The sequence below is a fragment of the Petaurus breviceps genome, unplaced genomic scaffold (genome assembly GCF_028583685.1).
Source record: "Petaurus breviceps papuanus isolate PSGF00001 unplaced genomic scaffold, PetGlider_PUasm1.0 98, whole genome shotgun sequence".
Classification (NCBI taxonomy): Eukaryota; Metazoa; Chordata; class Mammalia; order Diprotodontia; family Petauridae; genus Petaurus; species Petaurus breviceps.
In genome coordinates this window covers 1,972,624-1,985,906 of record NW_027187460.1, presented here as the reverse complement: position 1 = coordinate 1,985,906, position 13,283 = coordinate 1,972,624, and the positions used below count along the sequence as shown (strand labels likewise).

Genomic DNA, 13,283 nt, shown 5'->3' with positions numbered 1-13,283 from the left:
AGCCTCCTTACTCATTTTCCAATTTATCAATATCCAAACTAAAATATGGTGCCCCTAAACTGAACCCAATGTTCTAGGACACAGATGACAATCTATCTTGTAAGTTGCAAAGTCATTGAGAGTCTCTGTCTAAGGTGCCTTCTAGCCTTGATTTTTTATTCTCCAAGAAGGAAGGAAACAAAGCATTTTTGTTGTTGCAGAAGTTATTTAATTTCATTCATTGCCTTTGTACACCAATACCTAGCACGGGAGCTGGAGTGAGCCTACTAGTTGTTTCACTCATGTCCGACTCTTCATGACCCCATCTGGGATTTTCTTGGCAAAGATACTGGAATGGTTTGTCATTTCCTTCTCCAACTTATCTTACAGATGAGGAAACCGAGGCAAACAGGGTTCAGTGACTTGCCCAGGGTCACCCAGATAGTAGGTGTCTGAGGACAGATTTGAACTCAAGAACATGAAGTTTCCTGACTTCAAGCCCAGTTCTTCTGCAGTGGTGCCCACTGCACGACCTAAGTACCGATTTCATGCCTGACATTTTGTACTAAGCACTTCCATAAATAAAATACATTCTAGATGTAATATGGTACCACAGTGCACAGAGTGATGGGCCTAGAGTCAGGAAGACTCACTTTCCTGAGTTCAAATCCAGTCACAGGCACTTACTAGCAATGTGACCCTGGACAAGTCACTTAACCTTGTTTGCCTCAGTTTCTTCATCTGTAAAATGAGCTGGAGAAGGAAATGGCAAACCACAACAGTGTCTCTGCCAAGAAAACCCCAAATAGAGTTAGATATGACTAATACAATGCAACAATAACAACAAAGCTCTAATATAATATGAATCTATGATTCTATGATGCAAACAATCTTGCATCTAGCCCCTTCACTAAGCTATTCCTAGAATCAAAGACTCATAGACCTAGAGCTGGCCTCGGAGACCATCCAGTCCAACCCTGATATTGAGGCTCAGAATGGATAAGTAAACTGCCTGAGGTCACAAAATGGATAAATATCAGGGGTAGGACTGGAACCAAGGTCCTCTGCTTCTAACGCCAATGGATGTTCTTTTTACTCTCCCAACCTGCCTATTTATTGTGAGGACAAAATGAAAAAAGGCAGGGGAAAGCACTAACTGTAATGTGCTACGTGAGTGCATTATCAAACAACCTTGTATTTACTCTCTTTGTAGCTCTTCTGTATATACTTACGTATGTCCTTGTTATGTCCCTGATTAGAAGGGAAGTTCTTTCTAGTAGGATTGTTTCATTTCATTCATTGCCTTTGTACCCCCAACCACTAGTATGGAACCCAGAACACAGTAGGTACTTAATAAATATCTGTTGATTATTAGAGTACACACACACACACACACACACACACACACACACACACACACCCCTTAGTGACTGAAAACTGCCTGGAATCAGAGATAAGGCCACAAAGACTTGGGCAGCCATCTCCCCACTCACCATCTTGTGTACAAACACCCTTACTGTGTTTCTGGGACACCATCATAATGGAATATTAATTTAATGCCTGCATCTCTTGCTAAGGTCAAGCCAGGAGGACTTTTTGTACATGAAAAAATAAATATTAATCCCTCTATGGTTGGGAAAGGAATATGAAAAGGAGGTTGATTAGAAAGGCTAAGAGGATTTGCCTAGGGTATTCTCCAGTGGTAATTTCCTGGAGAGGTAGGCTGCCAGATGGCAAAATTCCCTGCGTTCTTTTCCCACTGGCCTCTAACCTGAAGGAAAAGCCAGGTACAAAAGGCAAAGACTGGTGCCAACCAGAATGCATTTATAAGTGAAATTATGAACAAACTCATGGGTGTGGCTGGTATAACTCTTTAAGCTGGTGAAGGTGGAGGTAAGCCAAGAAGAGGGATGTTTTTTAGTTAGCATTACAATCATCACTAGTTATATCAATTTGAGAGAGACAGACAGAGACAGAGAAAGAGAGAGAGAGAGAAAGAGAGAAAGAAAGAGAGAGAGAGAGAGAGAGAGAGAGAGAGAGAGAGAGAGAGAGAGAGAGAGAGAGAGAGAGAGAGAGAGAGAGAGAGTACAGATAAGGAAACAAGACTCAAAGAAGATGGTTCAAGGGCACAAAGGTAAGTAAGTAATAAAGCTAGAACCTGAATTCAGGTCCTTTCCCTAAAATGCAGTGTTGCTTTAGCTAGCCTAAATCTACTAGCTGCAGCTACCCTCTTCCCCTCCCCTCCCCCCAAGCCATAAGAGGCCCTGGCCTCGATGTCTCCTTCCTCTGTGTCCCTGGCTCCCAGGGTCAGCCCCCATATCAGCAGGGCACCATCACCCTCCTGTCCACAGGCGCCACCACCAGCGCTCTCCTCACCACATCTCCTTCAGCAATAACATCCCTCACTGTTGTTATTATCACAAGGCTAGAATGAAGAGTGTATCCAAGGAAGTCTCACTGCCCCCAGGCCTGCCTTCTGACTCTCTGGGCCGGGCCTCTAGCACTCTGCCCTATCAGCTCCCTCTTTACTTTGTACTCCCTTCTTTCTTTCCTTCTCAGCTACTCTTCCTGTAGACCCATAGCCATGCAGCTGCTCCCAAAACGAAGAGTTCTAAACCCATCTTTTCTATCCGTCTCCACAGCTCCAACCCTCACACAGATTTTATCATCTTCCACCTAAAGTACTAGAGCATCCCTGAATCTAGTCTTGGTCCTTCTAATTCGATGGATGTATTGTAAGATTCATCTCCTTAATACATAGCTCACAATCAAATCACCCCTGCTCAGAAATCTTACATGTCTCCCTATTGCTTAAAAGATAATGCCCAAGCTTCTCACCCTGGAATTCAAGGTCCTTCACAATCTGCACCAACTCTTATCTCCCTTTCTCCCCTATAGCATAGTCCACAATATATTATGCACATTCCTAATCAATCAAGCTTTTATCAAGAACCTACTATGTGCTAGGGTCTGGGGCTCTAACCCCTTAACTATGCTGCAGCCCCTGCCCCACAACACTCCTCTCTACCTCTCCTCTTACCCATTCTTCAGGTACAGCTAAAGTCTTACCTCCTCTGGGAAACCTCCCATTAAGCCCCTCCTTTCCTCCTCTCCATCACAGTATCCCACTGATCTATTGCCTCTCTGAATTCCTGTAGCATTTACAATCTAGGATATTCATGAAGTCTTCAGGACAGACAGTTTGCTCTCACTCCATATGCATCCATATCTTATTTTCACCACCAAGTGATCAGCTCCTGGAAAGAGTATTTTAATCACTTTGATTTTATTCTCTTCTGTGGCCTCCACAGTGTTCAAGTGAAGGCCCTGGACATCATAGGTGTCCAAAGAATGTTTGATGATTCACCAATAAGGGCCGTGTAGTTCAAAGGAACAGTAGGAGTCTTAGACCAGAGGCCCAGGAGCCCACAGATTTAGCTCCAACTTCACCATAATCTCCCTACATGACCTGAGCAAGTTTCTTCTCTCACTTGTGGACCTCAGTAGGGCTTGAGCCAGATGACCACTGTGGTTCTTTTTCCAGCATTTTGGATCACATGACTGAGTGATGACAGAGGAAGAAGGATAAGGAATAAGAGAAGAGGGAGGCAGAGAAACAAAGGGAAGAGAAAGACGAAAAAAAAGGAGAGGTGGAAGGGAACAGGGATGACAAAAAAGAATGTCAGAGAAGAAAAGATAGAAAAGTACAAAGAGAAAGGAGAGAAGGAAAATGTGGAGGAGGAAGAGAGACAGAAGATGAGCCAGAACACACTGCCATAGTCTCTTTAGGACAGACCCTGGCGGTTGAGTTTCTGTTGTCTTGGAGGGCAAAGCTGGCTTTAGATCAGGAGGTGCTGGTTGGGGCAGAGACAACTTACCTTTCAGGGCCTCAAGACTGTAGCCCTCTGCTGGTCCAGCTTGGCAGGAGAAGGTCTTGGCCACCACCTGCTCCACAGGGGTAAGTGCCAAGGCCTGAGTCTTACCCGAGCCAGGGCCGTGGGCCGATTTGCGCAGGTCCCCCAGCTTCCGCCGCACCACAGCCCGCAGATCCCGCCATTTGTGTTTCAGGTCCACTATGTCTCGACGGCAATAACCCAAGGCATTCACTGCCTGCAAGATGCGGCTCCAGACTCGGTACTTCCGGGCTGGCTCAGCCTTTAGCAGCCCTGTCCCAAAGAGAAGCTGGTGGTGTTTGGTGACTTTGGACACAAGCACTTCTGTTTCCTGTGGACAGAAGTTGGGCTTCCTCTTCTTGGCCCGAGTGGCACTGGTCCCAGCCATCCTGCTTGGAGGAGTAGCCAGGACGTCCTTTTAGAGAGCACTGTCAGGGGAGGTTGGGTCAGGTGTCCAGTTGGCTTCCAGTGGGGAGCACAGCCCTGAAAAGGCATCAAAAGGCTAAGTGTTTAATGGATCTTTGAGAAGGCCCATTCATTACTAGGGACAGTGATTCTCAGGCAAATCTGCTGGGCCAGGTAGTAGAGTACTGTTCTCATTTGTCCACCCTTAATCACTTTCCAAATCTTTTCCCCAAAGAGGTTCCTGGCAGCCAGACTGATGGAGAGCAAGGGATGTGACAGATCCTGTATTCTGTCTAATACTTAGCTTACTGTTGGTACCCAGGGCAGGAAAATCTGAGTTCAAATCCCACCCCAGTCATTTACTAGTTGTGTGACCCTGGGCAAGTCACTTAACTTCTGTTTGTCTCAGTTCCCTCACTTATAAATGGGAATGAATCTACCTCCCTGAGTTGTTGTGAGAACCAAGATATTTGTCAAGTATTTTGCAAATGGGCAGCTAGGTGGCAAAGCAGATAGAGCACCTGGCCCAGAGTCAAGAGAACCTGAGTTCAAATCTGAGCTAAGAGACTTAGCCATCTAACCCTGAACAAGTCAGTTGACCCTGTTTGCCTCAGTTTCCTCATCTGTCAAATGAGCCAGAGACGGAAATGTATCTCTGCCCTCCAGTATCTCTGCCAAGAAAAACCCCAAATGGGGTCATGAAGTATTGGACATGACTGAAACAACTCCACAATAACAACTGCACGATGCTTTGGCTACATAAATCCCAGTTAGCTATGAGAAGGGACTGGCCTTGGATCATGAATCCTAGGTCCAAAGGCTGGCTGCAACATTTACTAGCTCCATGAACCTCAACATGTTCATTCCCTCAACTGTAAAGCAAGGGGGATGGACTGACTGGTCTCTTGTCCTTCCAAGCTCCACATTCTCTGAATGCTTTCTAGGCCTCAGCTTCTCTGGGAAAGTCCTCATAATGGCTCCAGCTTCCTCCCATCTCTCTGCATCTCCGAATCTCTAATAGAATATACTCAGTCACCACACTAGTTCTCCTCCAAGAACTCGACATGGCATGGAGGTGGTCTTGGGCTCTCTGGAGTTGTGCCAGGGAAGCACAAACTCCAACAGGTTCAGCCACTCTGGAAGGGCTTCGAGTGCGGCTCTTTGGCCACAGCAACTCATGTCTTCAGCCTAAAGAGCGGCTGGAACTCAGAGCAGGGGAATCCTGGATACTCCAAGTAACAAAGTGTGGCATGTTATCTAATCTTGTGCTGCTAAACACAGACAGGGATGCAGATACTGGGCTGTGTCTTATCTCTCCAACTATCACAGAATCACAGACTTGGAAAGACTTCAGAGGGTATTTAACACAATCCTCACCTAATCAGGAATCTCTTCTACACACCTCCAACAAAGGGTCATCCAGATGCTGTTTAAAGAGCCACTGCCTTCTGAGGCAGCCCACCCCATGTCTGGAACATCTTTCTCCCATCAGTCTTTTTCCCTCTGCCTGTGGCCCCCTCCTCCCATTGGTGAGTTGCTGCTAGAACCTCCTTTTTGAGGAAGGGTCTCATTTAGCCACCCTCCATTCCCCTCCTAACTCTGCTTCTGACTCTGGACCCCATTTGGGGTTTTCTTGGCAAAGATATTGGAGGGGTTTGCCTTATGGGATCAAGAAGAGGATATCTCTCCCGTGTGATAACCCCATAATCTCTCACAGATCATAGAACCAGGATATCTTAAGAGTTAAAGGATACCTTAAAAATCACATCGTTCTCCTAATTTTCAGGTGGGCAAACTGAGGCTCAAGTTCACACAAGTGATGTGACCAAAGTCAGACAAGGGATATGACATCAGAGTCAGGACTCAGACCTATCCTCACTCCCAGCTCAAGGCTTTCTACTGTGCCCCCCTGACTCAGTTTCCCATTTCTCATATGAAACCTGTCTCCTGAATCCATATTTAGCTCTTCATAGAAGAAACCATGACCACAGCCTTTTATCTCTGCCTCCTCCAGAGTGGGGCTCAGCATAAGGTTATGAATGCAATGTTTAGCCATTAAATGTTTTCTACATATGAATGTAATGATATATATGTTCATCTTTGATTCTCTCTCCCCCCCCAAACTTTCCATCTGCCTGTCTCTTGTCTGTCTATATATCTCTCCCTCCCTTTCCCACCCCACCATCCATCATGTCCAGAGAAAGCCCAAGCTGCAAGTGTTCTTATAAACCATCCAATCCAATCCCTCATTTTACAGAAGAGGAAACTGAGGCCAAGGAGTTTAAGCAGTTTGCTCAAGGCCACACAAATAGAGCAAATGGCAAAGCCAGTGTTCTACAAAGTTTTCTCTTTCCTCTCTCCCTCTGTCTCTCTTCTTTATCTGTTTCCTTCTTCATCTCCATCTTTCCCTCTCTCCTAGCTCAAAGCTCTCTCAAAACATTTGGAAAGCCATTTGTGTAAACAGTGCTTAAAAATACAATACACTCTCAGAAGGTAAGCAACAATGGAGCTGAACCTTTTTCCTTCCCCCTTTTCTTTTCTTTTTACAACAGTTCCGTTCTCCATCTCCACCTGAGTCCTTGGTCGATGAGACCATTCTGCAGGTTTAGGTTTGCCCTCACACAAAGAGCCTGCAGTCCAATAAGAAATGATAAAAACTGTGTAAATCCAATACTTCCTTTCTTTCTCCCAAGCCTGGAAAACCATGAGGCAGAGAAGCACTGGGTAGAGAATGGGTAGAAGGCCAACTCTCTTTAAAGAAGCACTCTGCCTCAGTCTGAAAGGTGATGCTTTATATTGCCAGCATGAAGCAAGGAATAAAAGGAAGTGATTTCCCCAGATTCCTTCCAGTCTGCCTCTGCATGCCTGACGCAGCCTCTCATGGGTCCTCTTGTTGCCAGGCAGGACTGCACCTAAACCACTGCAAGCAGGTACAACCTTTGGGATTAAGGAGACTCCACAGTCTCCCATGTTTACTGATACTAGCAGAGTCCCAACCCTCAGCCTCCTCCAGGAAATCCTACTGATTTTCTAAATTAAATCTTCCCCTCTTGTATTTCAACCCTGTTGACAGCCATTCTGTCCACCGCATGGATGGACTGCTACCCTTTGGACAACAGGAGGCAAACCTGAAGATGCACTGTTAGGAGAGCTTCGATAAACAGGACTCTGCTCCACTGGGCCAGTTCCCGTGAGCTTTCTCTACCTTCCTCGGATAACAACAGGGGCATCACCATGGGGACCCAAGTCTAGCAGGGACCATTCATACAATGGGCCCAGAGCGTTAGACACACCCAGAAAACTGGCTTTTGTGGAATAGGAATAGAACTAGGAGCTAGGAACTGAGGTTCTCTTCCTTCTTCCATGGACCAGAACACTAGAATCCCAAGATGTCAGAGCTGAAAGTGATCTGACACAGAGGCAGCAAGAACACAGCTACTCAAACCTATATCCTCCAACTCCAAGGCCATTTCTTCTTCTTCCGCACTACACTGCAAACCCCTCATTTTAGAGATGGGCAAAATAATCCTCAAGTGGGGAAATGACTTGCCCAAAGTCATTTGTTCAGGAAGTTTAGATGCCAGAAGTAGAATTTGGGTATTCTGACTACAAGTCTAGCTCTCTTTCCCCTTGGTCAAATCACTCATCTTTGCCACTAATCAATTCAATATATGGAAGAACTTCCTAATTGCATGTGTGACCCCAGGAGAGACACTTAAACTCTGTTTGCCTCAGTTTCCTCAAATGTAAAATGTGGATCATAATTGCACCTACCACACAAGGCTGTTGTGAGGAACAAATGAGATGATACTAGTAATGCACTTAACATAGTATCTGGAACATTTTGTGGCTGTTTAGTCATTTTTCAATTGTGTACAACTCTTTGTGATCTCTTTTGGGGGTTTTCTTGGCCTTTAAAGATAGTGGAGTGATTTGCCATTTCTTTTTTTCAGCTCATTTGACAGATGAGGAAACGGAGGCAAGCAGGATTAAGTGACTTGCCCGGGGTCACATAGATAGTAAGAGTCTGAAGCCAGTATTTGAACTCCAGCACAAGGGAGGCACTCTATAAATGCTTGTCCTCTTCCTTTCTCTTCCCCTACCTTCTCTTCCTCCTATTCACAAGTGAACAAACTTCCTTAGGAATAGTGAGCTCCCCATAGCCAGAGGTGTTCAAGAAGGGGATAAACAACCATCTGTCAGAGGTGCCATGGAGAAGACTGGAAACATCAGAAAATCTGGATTTGAATCCTGGCTCTGGACTGTCAGCAGCTGGTACCCTTGCACAAGTGTTTCTGGGTATAACTTTCATCATCTCTAAGAGATGGAGCTGGACTAGATGACTTCTTTGGCCCCTTCCAGCTAGACTCAAAGTCAGGAGACTTTGGGACCTTCCTCAGATGCTTACAAGGGCCATGACCATAGTCAAGTCTCATAAACTATGGAGCGGGGGCCTCTGTAAAAATGGGAATAATAACTATTACCCTGATTACTTCATATGGGCACGAGGAAAAAAGTGTTTCAAAAGCCTTTAAGTGCTAAAGAAGGCTAAGTTGTTATTAAAAGACTGACTATAGCTGTGGATTCCTCAATAGGTAAATGGGCTCAGATTAGATGCCCTCCCAAATCTACCTGCCCTGATCATGATTCTATGACCCTCTACGACCCTTGTTGTCAAATGGTGGGAATCACTGGTCTTTTTCAAAGAGCAGTCCTGGAGTTCAATAATATAAGGGATACATAGCCCTCTGACAGCATAAAACTGGAAAAGAATCACTGTTTTATTAATGGGGGTCGGCTTTTTCCTAGGGGAGGGGTGAAAATAGCAGGGCCCTGGAGTCTGAAAATGGAAAAGCCAGGAAGTCTAAGTGAAAGGTAGCACATCGAAGAAAGGAGAGCTCAGAGGCTCACTCAAGAGTGAGGTGCCTAGCCCTCCGACCAGGAGCTCCCTGTGGGCAGGGCCCTATCACCAGGGTTGTTCCAGGCCCTTGGGTGGGGCCCACGGCAACCTTGCAGGCACCATCACCACTCTTCTCAGAAAGAAGTCAGCCAAACATTGTGCAGCTCCTAATAAATTCCTAGTTATCCATTACAGCTATCACCCAGAGCGAGATACCAAAGAAACTGCATCAGCCAAAGTTATCATTACCCAAGACAACTGGGTTTTTAAGGAGACTAAGGAGGAGGAGTCTCCAAGGAGCTCGGGCTAATAACAATAATTTGCATTGGCAGAACCTCCCCAGAGCCCCTGGAGCTTTCACCAACACTCCAGTAATACACAGCTCTCCCCCTCCCTCTGCTCCAAAGCCCTTCTTCCAAGGGGTTCCAGGGCAGGGGCCTCATGGCCACTTAGCCAGGTGGGAAAACTTGGCCCAGAGAGACAGGATCCATAGACATCTATACTCACTACATCAAGCAGGAAGGCAGGTTCCATCATTTACACTGGTAGAACCCTGTTGATCAGCCACTCCCTGGCTCAAATATTTAAATGGCTTCTCCTCAACCCACTGGATAAAGCCACAGAACCCTAGAATCTCAGAAGTGCCCAACCCCCATCAATCATGGAATCTCGGAGAAGGAAGGACCCTAGCCCTCAGAACACTTTAAACTCTTTGAGAATAACGCAGGGTCTTGCATATTGTTGGTCAGTAGTTTTTCAGTTGTGTTCAACTCTTCATGACCTCATTTGGGGTTTTCTGGGCAAAGATATTGGAGTAGTTTGTCATTTCTTTTCTCCAGCTCATTTTATAGAAGAGGAAACCAAGGCAAACAGGGTGAAGTGACTTGCCCAGGGTCACACAGCTAGTAAGTATCCAAGGCCAGATTTGATGTGCTTGTATATAATATGTGTTTAACAAATATTTGTGAGTTAAATTTGAACTTAATGTCTTCTACAAGAAGTTGTCATTAAGTCCTTAACCCCAACACCTCATCTGTTCTACTTTTAGGTACTTAATATCTTATTGCATACTGTAATTATTGTTAAGTTGTATTAGCTATGTCAGACTCTTTAATTCTTCATGACCCCAGAGTCATACAAGATATGTTACAAAGTCAGAATTCAAACAAAGGGAAAAACAAAACTTGGTATCTATTAATCACTTGATCACTAAACATCTATTAAGCCTAATTTACTATGTACCAGGCAGTAGGCAGACCCATCTTCCTGAATTCAAATCTGGCCTCAGATACTTCCTAGCTGTGTGACCCTGAGCAAGTCACTTAACCCTGCTTGCCTCAGTTTCCTCATCTATAAAATCAGCTGGAGAAGGAAATGGCAAACCACTCCAGTATCTCTGCCAACAAAACCCCATGTGGGATCACGCAGAGTCAGACACGACTGAAGAAACTAAACAAGAAATGTGTCAGGCACTGAGCTAGACTCTGGGAATACAGAGATACAGATGAAACAATCCCAGCCCTTGAGGAGCCTCCATTCTTCCATGTCAACGTGCACTTGCAAAAGTAAAAGCAAAACATACACAAAGTAAAATTGGGGGGAGGTCATGCCACCTACGGAAGACCAGGAAAAGCCTCTAGGAAGAGGTTACGCTTAACCTTAGCTCTGAAGGAAATGTGGGATTCCAAGAGGAAGCAGTGGCGAGCAGGTGGATTCCAGACAAAGGCTTGGAGATGGGAAATGGAATGCTGTTTTTGAAAACCAGCAAGAAGACCACTGTGGGTGGACTGTGGACTGTAAAGAGAAGGAATATAAAATAAGCCTGAAAAGACCAAGAAAACAGAGCATAAACTATTGTAGCCAAAAGGAGTCTTAGAACACAGAACATTAGAGATGGGTATTAAAGTCATTGGTGCAGCACTCTCCTTTTATATACGAGGAAACCGAGGCCCAAAGACATTAAATAATTTTCCCAAGGGAAATAAGTGACTATTCTAAATGTCTAAAAATTCTCTGGAATCCATATTTCCCTAGAAGAAAGTAAGGAAGAAGGGGGGAAGGGGAGGGATGGGAGGGATATAGGAGAGGGCAGACTGGGGGAAGGGATAATCAGTATGCTTGCCATCTTGGGGTGGGGGGTAGGGGAGAGAATTTGGAACTCAAAATCTTGTGGAAATGAATGTTGAAAACTAAAAATAAATTAAAAAATAAAAATTCTCTGGGTTTGTATAATTTCCATTTCTATCTAAATAAATCTTAGAAGACATTCTGGCAGACTAGGGTGGGTAGTATTTATGGCAAGAGAAATAAGAAGGAAAAGAAGGTTGAAAAATGGGCACCAGGATAGGGAAGTGGAGGGTGGGGCTTGGCAGAGAAAGGCGAGTCTTTAGCTGGACAAGGTACAAAGCTTAGATGCATCTTTGCCCTCAGAGATTTTACAACCTAGTGTGACAGGATCCCTTCCTACAAAGCTCGAAAGGGCTGTCCCGGGGCCCAGGAGCAGACTTATTCTGCCCAACAGGGACAGAACTAAGTCCAAGTCAGGATATGGCAAGGAGATTAATTTTACTCAGTATAAGAAAGAGCTAGCGATGGACAACCACGGGGGTCCATCATCTTAGGCACTCAGGCAGGGCCTACATAATCATCCATCTAAAGTCTCTGTAAGACCCCTCCATATCTGATGTTCCATTAGTCTGGACTCTATAATGCTCTAAACTGAAAGACTGAACAGATGAAGCCCAAAGACCACTTGACAAAAGACCAACAAAATGACATTTTCCTGACTACACAGTCAGTCTGTCAGTCAATCAGTCAATAGGCATTTATTAAGTAACTACTATGTACTAGGCATAGTGCCCACAGAGTCAGCCTGTCAGGCAGTCAGGTGGTAAGTGCCTACTATGTGTTAGCCATGGTGCTAAGTGATAGAGACCAAAGAAAGGCAAAAAGCAGTCAGTCCATGCTCTCAAGGAACCACCATTCTAATGGGGGAGATGTGAACAAGTATGTACAAATAAGAAACAGAAAGGATAAACTGGAGATAATCAACAGAGGGCATTAGCACTAGTGGGAACTAGGAAAGGTTTCTGGTAGATAATGGGAATTGAGCTGAGATTTGAAAGAATTCAGGGAAGCCAAGAGGTTCGCACATGGAGGGAGAGAATTCTAGGCATGGGGGACAACCAGCCATTCAGTGGGGATGCAGGAAAACACATGGGCCACTTTGTGTTAGGATCAGATGCCCACTGTATCCGCTGTGACTCCCTTTAGCTTCCCCTAGCTCTGGGAATGATGGCTACATGCAGAAAGGCACAGATAAAAGGATGAGAAAGGCTAAAGGAGGTAATGTTGAGGCCACACTGTGAATGATAAGCGTGTTATCACTCTTGCTTCTGTTTCTCCATCCCAACTGGTCTATGAGAAGTGTACCAGGCGCTGGTCTGTAGTTGATATTCATATAATACAGAACCCTGCTCTTCTTACTTCTTCTCTCTCCTTTCCCCCCTCCCCAACTAAGGCTTCCACAGGGCCTAAAATCCCACCATTAAACCTCACCATTGCTTAAGTTTTTACTTAAGGCATTGAAGGACCCTATAATAATGAACATATCCCTAGGAAGGACAACAAATTAATTTAAGAGTCACAAAATAGTAGACAATCTGCTTGGATACGTCATGCTTAATATGCCCAGGGCAGAGCTGGCTTCTCCAAACTTCATCTGGCTACTCTGCCCAGGAAGACTGAAAGATCTATGCCCATTCTTGCATCATGTACCTGGTAGAAATACCATACTAGCCATTCAGAGAAAATTAATGTATCTTCATTCCTTATTTACTGTCTCATGTGTGTATGTCTAATTGAAAGACCTGCAATCTTCTCTTTACAGACCTACAGCAGAGTTACGGAAATTTAGTGACCAGAAAATATTTGGTGATAATAGTAATAGTGAGGGTAATGAAGAAAATAGTGATGGCAATGCCAATGATTGCAATGGTAATGACTGTAATCATGGTACCAATCGTGACAATGGTAGTTGCAATGATGGTGAGTGTGGCAGTAATGATGGCAATGGTGATGATGGCTATGCCAGTAATGGCTGCGGT

General features: G+C 44.9%; 1 protein-coding gene across 1 annotated transcript in view; it reads right to left on the bottom strand.

Annotated features, from left to right (window-relative positions):
• The window catches only part of TSNARE1 (t-SNARE domain containing 1), a 227,885-nt gene that overhangs the window by 126,125 nt on the left and 88,477 nt on the right, over window positions 1-13,283 (bottom strand). The window contains exon 3 of the mRNA XM_069080942.1: window positions 3,858-4,355. Coding sequence (XP_068937043.1) covers window positions 3,858-4,260 — 403 coding nt within the window. The 5' untranslated portion in view covers window positions 4,261-4,355. The remainder of the gene's footprint in view (window positions 1-3,857; window positions 4,356-13,283) is intronic.